General features: G+C 37.0%; 1 protein-coding gene across 1 annotated transcript in view; it reads right to left on the minus strand.

Annotated features, from left to right (window-relative positions):
* PolZ2 (DNA polymerase zeta subunit 2) overlaps nt 1–12,830 on the minus strand; it is an 85,922-nt gene that overhangs the window by 38,850 nt on the left and 34,242 nt on the right. Inside the window, exon 4 of the mRNA XM_090368785.1 lies at nt 3,167–3,261. Coding sequence (XP_090224911.1) covers nt 3,167–3,261 — 95 coding nt within the window. The remainder of the gene's footprint in view (nt 1–3,166; nt 3,262–12,830) is intronic.

Below are 12,830 nucleotides of genomic sequence, written 5' to 3' on the forward strand. Positions count from 1 at the left end.
CCTGCAGTGGATGGGATCTATCCAGTTATATTAAAGAAGGTGGCAAAGCAACTAATCAAACCCTTAGCCATAATTATGACAGCATCCTTGGACTCAGGGGAGGTCCCCACAGACTGGAGATGTACAAATGTATCCCCAATTCACAAGGGGATCAAAGGGTGACACGAATTACAGACTTGTTAGACTAACTTCTGTTTCAGGGAAAATAATGGAGTCACTAGTTACAGAGGTGATACAGGATCACCTAGACAAGACTGCAGTTATAGTTCAGACACAGCATGGGTTTGTTAAGGGTAAGTTGCTACAATGGATAAAAGGATGGTTGAGTGGGAGAAGACAGAGGGTGGTAATTAATGGGTGGTGCTCTTCGTGGACTAATGTTATTAGTGGAGTCCCACAGGGTTCGGTTTTGTGTCTACTGTTGTTTTGTATATTTATCAATGATATTTATGAAGATATATCAGGCTTAGTGTCGAAGTTTGCAGATGATACAAAGGTTGGCAGGGTTGTTAATTACAGTAATGGCAGTGTGCTACTGCAACAGGATCTAGATAATTTGGGCAGATGGGGTAAGAAGTGGCAACTGAAGTTTAACCTTGACAAAAGCAAAGTACTGCATATGGGTAGAAGTAACCCCAGAGAAAGTACCAACTGTGTGGTACTACACCTAAGGTGGTAGAAAATGAAAAAGAACTGGGAGTAATTGTGCAGTCAGATATGAAGTTTTCTGAGCAATGCAGACAGGTTGCCAGGGCAGGTCATGGGGTTTTGTCAATGATGTACAGGAATTTTGCTAGCCGGGAGAAGGAGGTGATTGTCCCTCTATATAAGGCAATGGTCAGGCCGTGCCTTCTGTACTGCGTACAGGTCTGGAGGCCTCATTTTAGGAAGAATGTAGATTTGCTTGAGCGTGTACAGAGAAGGGCAACAAGATTAGTAAGGGGAATGAAGGGATCCTCTTACCAAGAGAGGCTTTAGTTCTGCAAATTGCAGCAGCTGGAGACTAGGCACCTGCGCTGTGATCTGATTGAGGTGTATAAGGCCTTGAATGGGTTGAGCACGTTGAATTCTGATGGGATCCTTCCACTTTTTCAGATTACGAACCTAAGGGGGCATAAATTCAAATTAAGAAAAGACAGATGTAGAATAGATGTGCGGAAATTTGCCTTTAGCCAGCGGGTGGTTAATTGCTGGAACAAACTTCCATCTGTCGTTGTGGAAGTTGATAGGTTAAATAAATTTAAGGAGGAACTCGACAGGAATTTGGAGGGAATGGTGTGATTTTTTTTTTTTTTGGCTGATTCTGCATAAGCTCATACACTTTCTTTCTTGCATCACATGCCACCACTACTACTACTATATAGCATGTTGGACTTCCTTTCACCACGATAACAGCATGCCCAGCATGGCATGGCATCAACTCTGGAGCACCTCCGTAGCCAGAAGGGCAGGAGCAGCAGTGTGTAGCACACGCTTCTTGATTAGACCGGGGTTCGAGCCCGTCACCACCAAATACAGAGGATGCGGAAAGATCGGGGAATGACCACCACATTTCCCGGAGCAATATGGCCTTAGTTGCTAGTGCTCCTAAAAACCAAATAACTAACTAACTAACTAACTAGCATCAACCCTGGGTGCAAGACCAAAAGAGGCATCCTCAGGCATCGTGGACTAGTTGGACAGAAGGATGTCCCACAGTTCTTCAATGGACAGAGGCATTGCCATGGACTGGCAAATGCTGCATTCCGCAAATGCTTGGATATGATCCTCAGAACATTCCTGCACAATGTGGGCATTGTGACGGGGGGGGGGGGAACTGTCTTGGTGAAAGAGTCCAGTGCCATCTGGACGGATTCTCGGTCACCATGCAGGGCAAAACTTGGTCCAAAACTACTGACACAGAATCTAGCTGTGAGAATGAAGGGGACCCAGTGATGCTCATGAACACATTGCCCAAACTATGATATTAATACTGCCAGCCTGTTTCATCCAATTGTGCAGCTTTTCACTTGCTTGCCATTGAATATGCGCCTGTCCATCAGTATAACGAAACTGGAACCTTGATTCATCAGACTGGCGACTCTTTTGCAATCATCTAATGTCCAGGAATGATGCTTCCATGCCCACTGAAAGTGAAGGTGTTGATGATGGTTGGTCAACGTGGGCACATGAACAGGTCACCTACTTTATAGACCTATCTACAAGGATGGGCCTACACAGTAGAACATCAGCTGGAGGTGTGTGGAAACATTTCTCTGTGTGCCCTGATTGTAGTTTGCTATTAATTGAGTGATCATGAGTCATCTATTGTCTTAAATAACACGTGCCAACTACCGTTCACCTCAATTATCAACCGGTGGTAGTTTCCTCTTTTCAGCATGATGGGCGGTTGTGTGTCCTTCTTTGGACCATTCCCACTGCAGAATTCACTACGGCAGACCTTGAACAACCAAAAATGATTGCAGTTGCTGATCCTGTCTCCCAAGCACTGCAAATCATTCCCCATTTAAATTCCATCACAGACTTCATACTGACAGGCACTACTCAAGCTATCACACTATTGTGATGTCATTCCTAGGTAGTGTGGGACATGCCCACTCATGGAGACAGCAGTTGTCATGCTTTGGCTTGTGTGTGTGTGTGTGTGTGTGTGTGTGTGTGTGTGTGTGTGTGTGTGTGTGTGTGTGTGTGTGTGTGTGTGTGTGTGTGTGTGTGTGCGTGCGCGCGCGCATGTGCGTGTGTGTGCGCATGTGCGTGTGTGTGTGTGACATAAGTTTCTGTAATGGTAGAATGGGTTTGCCCCATATGGATGGCCACTACCATAAAGAATAATTGTTCTGTGAGCCTGAATGCATAGCAATGATATTTATGGGCATAACTGTCAGCATCCTACAATGAACTGCCACTTAAAGCACCAGACCATGGCATCCAAAAAATGTATACTAGCATGTTGGTACTGGAATTTAATAAGCTATAATTTAGTATCAGCAGGCTGCTCACCTGATCCTCAACAAGTTGCACATCTAACTGGCACTGTGGTCTACCACAGTGCCAGTTAGATGTGCAACTTGTTGATGGATATATAATATATATCAGATGGTTAATTTCTCAGGTTTCAATTGAACCTACTTCACAGTAATCCTAAAACTAAGTTTTGGTAACATACCTGATGGATTTTTCTTCAAAACACCATTAGATGTATTAATTTTTAGGCAGAAAGCACGTAGAGCCATTTCGACATCTAATAAATATGATTCGCCACTATTAAAAAATAGCAAATAAAAAAAATTGGATGACCTGCATATACCTTTATATGCTATAATATGCTTTTATTATATTTACTTCCTTTGTCATACTAAATTTCAAGCAAAAAAAACTATACTGCTTTGTGTATTTACCTATTAATTACATACCTGTCTGTTAACATTTCTTTCTCCGTTACTTGCATTTCTAATATTCCTTAATTTTTCCTGTGTGTAATAGTCTTTAGTGGTGCACTTATTGTAACTCACTCGTTTTGAAACTTTGTTAAAGGGTTTTGGGTTTGAGGATATATAAGATGTGGTAAGAGTCAGCTACTATAGCAATATTGGTGCGACTGGTGTTTATTTGTGTTACAAAGCAACATGTTATGATGCCTTGTGCTTCATTCTGGTAACATGAGTATTTGACAGACTAGCTCAGCTTATCAATGCATTGACTTGTTTCCTTTAGGGGTTTTTTTTTTTTTTTTTTCAGAATTAGGTAATACACAGTACAAAAATTCAGTAATATACAATATTATTAAATGTACGAGGGTGCATTAGATGCAACAAGCACCACGGGATGCACCCAATGTATCTACATTGTATGAAGAGGTAAAAATATATTTTTACATCTTCATTGCAATATATACTGTTTCTATCATAAGTTCACAGAGATTTTACTCTTATTTTGAATGAATAAGGATGGTTCAACAATTAGAGCTCCCTCAAAACCACCACCTACATTCACACGTCAGTTACACTGAGCCACCAAATGCACGTTGAAAATTCTTTCAGAAAAAATTCCAAAGGCTGTTTGGAAACAGCCATTCAAGTGAAACAAGCTTTTAAAGTGCTGGGGCTCTTGACTGATTGCTCCTGCTTCAGTGGCTCAAAGAGATGGAAGTTACAGGGGGGGGGGAGATCTAGACTGAATGCTGTACACCTCCCAACATGTGCTACAACTTAGTCTTGATGGTATTCATCACATGAGGGCATGCATTATTATGAAATAGAATTATTCCATAAATCAGCACTGCATATTTTTAAATGGGCAGACATTCATTGTATTGCTAGGCATTATATGGCTGCAGCAGAGGCCTTTGATCAAAGAAAAAGGTTATCGTGCCCATGCTTAATCCTTGAATTTTTTGCACTTCAGATGTTTTCATTTCATGCTTGTTCTCTTTAATTCTGGTTTGTAATGGTGACACAAAATTTCATCACTGGTAATAACCTACTATAGGAAGGCATTTCATTCATTATGCTGTTGCAGTAAATGCTACAACAATATTCTTCATTCATGTGGATTTTTTCTCTGCACTGAGTAAACATGGCACCCATTGATAACTTAAAATCCACTTTACTGCATTCAATTCCAAATGACAGGGATCTTTCTGTTACAACTGAAGACCAAGGCTGAGTATTCAACCTTAAGGCTTGGGCTCATGTTCAACTTAGAAACAAATATGTGGTTCCTCCTGAGTTGCTAATATCAGTTTTACTAAAATAGTTTTCGAAGCAAAATTTTATGGTTTTTAGTGTGACTATTCTTGAAAACACTTTTTGTTTAGTAGTTGTGCTGCACTTCAAAGGTGCTGCCACCCTCCCCACAAAAAAATAAACAAACATACACACATATTCAGTGATACTACTCCAAAAAGTGAGTCAGTTAAGACTTTTTTTTACTTTTTTATACTTAAATATATTAAGTATAAAAAAGAGTAATTTCCTCATGTCAAGTAATTACCAATTTGGAAAGTGGAAAACTAAGAATTAGAAACCCAAAATATAGGAAGAGATGAAAAAGAAAATGCAAATATAGTCAGTTTTTTACTTGGGGAAAACTGGGTTAGTAACATCTCAACCCACAGTAGCACCCTTGAAGAAACAAGGGATGGGGGTTATGCAGCTGGTTTACCCAAGTAAAAACTAATGACTTATTTGCACTTCCTTTTTCACTTCTTTATTTTTCTTTCTAATTCTTAGTTTTTCACTTTTCAAGCTATAAAATACTTCAGGACAAGAAAAGGATTATTTTTTTATACTTAACTATACAGTAATTCCTCCACAAAGCATGGCAATTACATTCCTGAAAAATATCGTGTTTGATAAAACTGAAGTTGGCAAGACAATGTACCATATAAAATAAGGGAATAAGGGGGAAAATAATAAACATGCCAATAAAATATATAAAAAAGAAACAGTTGACTTAATATTCTATATATAGCATATATATATAAAGTGATGATAAGGTTAATAATACAATAAGAAAAAAGATATGAACAAGTTGATGGAAGAAGATATGCATACAAATAAAATATCATCTATTCTAGATCAAATTTTCAGTTGATATAGAAAAACACGGTACTCTACAAAGTGTAACAAAAGTAAATCCAAAATGTGCCAGGGGAAAATATACAAAAATCTACAAAGAGGAGGCAACATGTCCAAGCATAATACTGTATATACAGGAACTCCCCAACTTACGTAATACTTTTTATTTCCATAAAAAAATATGAAAATGTATTTTGCATCTGGAGGAGTTAAGTGGAGATATTGTGAAAATATTGTAATGTGAACCCAATAACACAGTTTTTTTTTTTTTTTTTTTGCAATTCGTTCCAAGTCCTTGAAAGTTGAAAATTTCGCTATATTACTAAGCTATTTATCTCTCTAAAAGGTCATATTTATAATAGAAATACCCCTTCATCGTTATCATATGTTCCTGTTATAAGAATCAATTTTGAATGCCTTTGTGATATTTTTCTAAAGCATGTTTCTGGAGGTCACGACCACAAAACAATAAAAACAATTTGCATTTTCCAGTTTATTAGGCTTTTCTGTTAGTGCATCTAATTATAAACAGTTAGTAAACTCAATCTTATTGCATTTGCGATAATACTGATAACTGCTGTGTGGGTTTTTACGTTATTATGGTGAAATGTCTTCCCCTTCACTGAAATCTTCAATCATATAAAAAACAAATCTTCAGAAACTTCTGTTCATTCCTATTTATGTATTACAATAATGAAAAGAAAGTGACCAATGGAAAGTGCAAGTAGTGGTAGTGCCAGGAAACGAAACAAAATTGATTTAGAAATGAAGAAGAAAATGATTAAGAAATACGAAGCAGGACAAAGTTTGTCATCTATTGCAAGGGAATTAGGTCTTGCTGTTTCGATGGTGAATACTATTTTAAAGGATAGTGTGCGTATAAAAGAACATGTTAAAGGATCAACCCACTTGAGATCAACAGTGATCACAAAACAGAGTTCAGGTGCTATATCGAAGATGGAACAACTGTTAACAATATGGATGGAAAATCAGATTCAGAAGTGAGTGCTCCTGAGTCTAATGACCATTCAAGCAAAAGCAACAAGTATTTATGAAGGTATTAAGGATAAGTACGGTGAACCCCAAGCCAAGTTCGTGGCAAGCAACGGGTGGTTTAATAGGTTCAAGCATTGCACTGGTTCCCACAACATTAAAGTATATGATGAAGTCACATTCCCAAACTGTGTTCCAGCACCTTGGTGTGCCATAACCTTCTTGAAGAGTGCCACGAGATTAGAAAAAAATTCCAATGAGTTCACTGGCAGTCACTGTTTAGGTGTGCCAGTGAACTCATTGGAATTTTTTTCTAATCTTATGATGTGAATGACATCACCAAATATGATGTGAATGACAAAAGCCTACATTTCACTCAGTGGATGGCAGGCTTTAATAAATTTCCTCCCCATACACTACCCACTTGACTTACTTCCATGATCTACAGGTATGACAATAATTGTCTTAAATCTGTAGTTGGAAAACCTGTGATTAAGAAGATATTACTGTATTTATATAGCCTATTTTTAGCTTCAGTAAATTTACACTTCTCCCTTCCCCACTCAGAGTCACTTTCTGGATACCATTACATGTCATGACTTTTACTCTTTCCTTGTTGTAATGCATTTCTTAATTCAGTGCTTTCCAAACTTTTTTTTGCAGCAAAAGGAAATCAGAGTAAATACAATGCTGACATGATGGCAAAATTTGCAACACCTTTTGAAATACGATGTGACACCCTAAGGTGTTCTTTGAAAACTTCTGCCTTAATTCCTTCAATTTTTTTATGATTTTCCATTATTTTATTATTCTCTAACTTTTCAGCTACCTCAGTTTTGTTTTCATTATTGCTTTTATTTAACTTATAAATTCCAACCTTATATATCTTCTTTAAATGTTTATATACAAGCAGAAATATGTTCAAATGCATAAAATAATTTTGAAATTCCCCATTTTAACAGTTTCATAACTTGTTACAATTTGAAATAATCCTTGAAAATGGAAGTTACTAATAGTGACTGACACACACACACACACACACACACACCAAATAAAATAGCACTAGTATGAAGTTCAAGACCTAATTTTCAAGTTTCGTAATAATGGTGGTCTGCCAAAAATATAAAACTTGACCGTTCTCTTTGGTATACATTTTTTAACATAAATGTTAAGTTTGATCTAACAATAATAAGAATAATACCTTGTTTGTATTTGTATAACTGAAATGAAAATATTCAGGCTCAGTTTAATATGAAAGGAAACATGAAAAACAATTAACTTCTCAATGAATTAATATAATTTAAAGAAATAATCTGATTTTTATGTCATATGTCTTACATTCATTCATTCATTCTTAAATAGAGTGCAGAATACTATTTAACTTCACTGGTTTATTATATATTATGTCATCAGTGATAACAGAAATATCATCATTTTGCTTGGTAGTTAGCAGATCTTCTGGTGTTAGCACTGTTGTAGTAGTAACATCATCCACCCTAACAAACTCCCCAAATTCTCTAACAAAATCCTCTATGCGCTTTCAATGTTCCCCTCCCTCAATGTTGCTTTGCTATCACATTCATTTTCCGGACTATGTTTTTCAATGATATTCACACACAGCCATTCTTTTTGTGGCACTTGATTATTACACTTGATGCACTACTTTCCAAGCAAAAATAACATTACGAATAGCATCTGCAGCATTCCACATTGGCTGCAAACTGTTCTCTCCTTCTATGCTATATCAAGTAACGTATCAAGGAGGCTTTATATGCTTTTTTGGCATTATAAATAATGCTTTGACCTAGTAGCTGCATAAAACTGGTGGTAACAGAAGGTACATTTTTCAGCTGTGTCTTAGTAGAATGTGCTGCATAACAATATAGAATCATCAAAATGTTTTTTTTTTTTTTTTCTGAGGTCATTATTCTGTCTGCTGTAAATAACCAAGAATGAAAAATTTTGACTGCAAGCCAAACACTTCTACTGGCCTCATAATTGCATGAAATTTGGTTAACTACTTTAAAATATCTTGGCTGTTTTAATGCAAAATTTTCCCATTCACAAATGTGTGCATTTTCGTACTGCCACCTGCTTTACAGCATGACAGAATAATAATTCTTTCTTCCATCAAGCTTCGTACAACGGTTATCCCAAAAGTAATGCACACGCTCCTCATTCCATATGCCTGTGTGACTGACATTTATGAGGATAATAATTTGAAGTTTAACCTCAATATTAATGTACTTGAAACAGAGTTCCTCAATTGAATATTTGTGTAGAGGCTTTTAAAAATGGAAGATGATATTGCTTCAGATCAAAGGAATTTTATCCAAATTAAAACTTTACATGGTCAAACACTAACACAAATTTATGAAATGTTGCAAGGAGTGTATGGTGAATCAACAGTAAATTGTAGCATTTCATGTTGGGTGCAAAGGTTTCATCAGGGTCAGACGAGTGTTGAAGACAAGCACTGCTCAGGTAGACTGAGAACATCTACGGACAACATGCTGGCAGTCATTATTACCACTATTTTGAAGGAAGACAGGCTAACAAATCTGGAATACCAAAATCATCTGTTCACCGAATTTTAACTGAAGTGTTACAAAAATGAAGGTCCTCACTAAATCGATCCAATGTTCTGTCAGCTGAACAAACAAAGCACAAAGAAATTACAATGCAGTTCTTCACACATTACCAACAAGAAGGTGAAGAGTTTTTAAAATGCATCTTTGCCACTGATGAGATATGGACATACGACTTTGAACCTGAACTGAAATTAATCAGCTCAGCGGAAGCATTCATCTTTGCCATGCCCCTCTAAATGTCGCTGGCAACAATCAAAGGTGAAGCAAATAGTCATCATGGCATATGATTATGAGGGCATTATTGCCACTGATCATGTGCCACTTGGAAGATCAGTAACTGAAGAGCCTACTATGCAACATTTCTTCATCAGAAGCAGCCAGCCACAGATGTTAGAATGAATGGTGTGCTCGTACTCCATGACAATGCAAGGCCTCATATCACACATTATGAACAGCTTGTTTACACCAATTACAAGTGGGACACACTATCACCCACCCATATTCCTTGCAATTATGATCTATTCCCCAAGCTCAAGGAACTGTTTTGTGGAAAAAGATATCAATCTTTAGAATGTTGAATGCAGACATGACCCAACATATCAGCCATGTTAACTTCAGCAGTTAAATGGCATTCAAAAATTACCTGAACATCAGGGAAACAGTCATATGGCATGAGGGATTAGAAGTCTCAATTACAAACAGTTTTTGCTTGATGAAGATACATCTCAAAAGAAACTTCATCACATGCACTTTCAAAAGAAGCTGCTCATTCAGCAAGCAGATGTCAAAAATAAGAACATTCTTTCTGGAAAAAGGGCTATTGAGTTCAGATGTAGAAGACAGATTGAATGTCCATCCTTTTGTGATGAAAGATGATAATCCAAATAAGAAGACTGTGCATTATGCATGACAGAAGAATTAGAAGTGGCAAAAGAAATAGTATGGGATTATAAGACATGCTCCTGAAAACCAGGGTGCAGAATTCTGAAAGTTTTAAAACCAGGATTTTGAAAGCATCAAGAAATACCACACACTAAAATCATATAAATAGTTAATATTTAAAGGTGTAAAGAGTTTATAAAATGTTTTATCATACAGTTTTATATACTAGCTCATTCAAACACAAATATAGTTTTTGAATAACACATTTCGATCAATCATTTTTTTGCAGTTTAGAGCTAGACTGCATGGGGAAGACAGCAAAAATGCTTCCGGACTGCAAAGGTTCAGCATGTGAAATAAACTTGAAAATGGTAGTGGCTAATAGTTTCTAGTGTATGTGTGTTTTATATATAATAATATTTGCGTCTGGTCAAGACATCAAATACAGACATTGTTGGGATATCAGAGATGTGGTGTCACTCAAGATAGGAATTCAGAATTTTAATAAAAGTAAAATGTACAGAAAGGACAGGAGGGCAGAGGATTTAAGAACTTAGTTAAGAAGCAAATAAAATTTAAGGTAGAGCATCCAGTTGACATGGGTGGCAAGTGCAATGTTGAGTCAGTTTGGCATGATATAACCACAAGGAAAGCAAAAATAAAAGTAGGAGGTGTGTTACAGGCCTAATAACTCTGATGAGCACAATAAACAACTATACACAGAAATAAAGTTGACCTGTAAATCACAATGTCTTATAATGGGGGATTTTAACTTTCCAGATATTGACTAGAATTTGTGGGTTGGTCATACACACATTTTCAAGACTTTTGTGGATGTCTATTTTCTACAGTAGCATGTTAGAGAGGCAAAAAGAGATACTAATACTCATGATCTGATTATCACCAGCGTTTATTCATGCATTAAGAATCTGCAGATAAAAAACCACTAAGTGGCAGTGATCACAGTGTATTGATTCTAAATTAATTTCAAGATGTAACTACCATTAAGGGTAAAGGGAAGGGTTTTTGTTTTCGTAAAGGTGAGCAGGATCATCTACATTGACCAAATTCAGGATAATCTTCAGTGGTCTTAGACAGTGAGGGGAATGAAGGGATCCTCTTACCAAGAGAGGCTTAAGTTCTGCAAACTGCAGCAGCTGGAGACTAGGCACCTGTGCGGTGATCTGATTGAGGTGTATAAGGCCTTGAATGGATTGAGCACGCTGAATTCTGATGGGATCCTTCCACTTGTTCAGATTACGAACCTAAGAGGGCAAAAGACAGATGTAGAATAGATGTGCAGAAATTTGCCTTTAGCCAGCGGGTGGTTAATTGCTGGAACAAACTTCCATCTGGCGTTGTGGAAGTTGATAGGTTAAATAAATTTAAGGAGGAACTGGACAGGCATTTGGAGGGAACAGTGTGATTTTTTTTGGCTGATGCTGCATAAGCTCATACGCTTGCTTTCTTGCATCACATGCCACTACTACTACAGTTTTTAAATTCTATACAATGGATTGATGATGTTACCATTAGCAATTTTAAATGGGAAGCATTCAGGAAATTAATCATAGAAGCTACTAGGCTTTTCATACCAACTAAGAAATACTCTTCAAGGTATAGGCTTAAATGGATGTTAGATGAACTAATGAGACTCACAGCAGAGAAGAAAAATGCATGAGATGCAGATAAATTATCAGGAAACACAGAAGCCCAGGGCAGGTATAAAATAGTGTGTAATCAAGTCATAAAGGTCAGGCAAGTGAAGGCAGATTATGAAATATCTTTGGCAAAGGATACAAAGAACAACAGCAAAGGCTCAGTTACTCGTGAAAATACTTCTATTTATGTAGAAGGAAGGGACAAATTAAATCGACCCACTTGATATTGATGGTTCAACTGTTAATGATCCTGCTCGGGTTGCTGACATACTGAATGAGTATTTTGTGTCTACATTCACACATGAGGAATACTTTAGAGATGTGGATGCCAGAGTTTATCATTAGGGAGCTAAATAATTTTGTAATAACTGAGAGGAAAATGGAAGAGAAATTCTTAAAGTGAAACATAACAAAGATGCCTTAGACAGATGGAATCTATCCAATTATATTAAGGAAAGCAGTGAAGGAAATAAGTAAACCCTTAGCCATAATTATGAGAGCATTCTTGGTTTCAAGGGAGATTCTCATAAACCTGAGCAGTACAAATGTATCCCCAATTCACAACAAGGGATCAAAGTGTGACACGAGTAATTACATACCTGTTAGTTTAGCTTCTGTTCCAGGGAAAATAATGGAGTCACTGTTTAAAGATGTAATACAAAATCATCTAGACAAGGCCCCAATTATACTTCAGACACAGCAAGGGTTTCTTAAGTGGAAATTTTGTCTGATCAATTTGACTGGATACTACGATGTTATCACAAAGGAACTGGATGCAAAAAATAATTTTTATATCATATACTTGGATTTCAGGAAAGCTTTTGATACTGTTGAATAAAGACAACTGCTGTACAAACAGAAGCAGTATGACATTAAGGGAAAGTTGCTGCTATGCATAAAGGGATGGTTGAGTGCCTTTTGTGGACTAATGTTATTAGTGGAGTTGCCCAGAATTCGGTGTTGGGTCCATTGTTGTTTTTTACAAAAATAAAAAGGAAGTTGGATACCTATGAAGTGCCATGCAATTGTTTTGTAGTGATTGGGGGTGAGGCCATTGTTGGATTAAATATGAGACACAAAGCACCAGAAGTTCTATCACCTATGGAAAAAAAAAATGCAACCAG

Source organism: Mastigoproctus giganteus, chromosome 2, assembly GCF_048544385.1.
Source record: "Mastigoproctus giganteus isolate SK-2022 chromosome 2, ASM4854438v1, whole genome shotgun sequence".
Classification (NCBI taxonomy): domain Eukaryota; kingdom Metazoa; phylum Arthropoda; class Arachnida; order Uropygi; family Thelyphonidae; genus Mastigoproctus; species Mastigoproctus giganteus.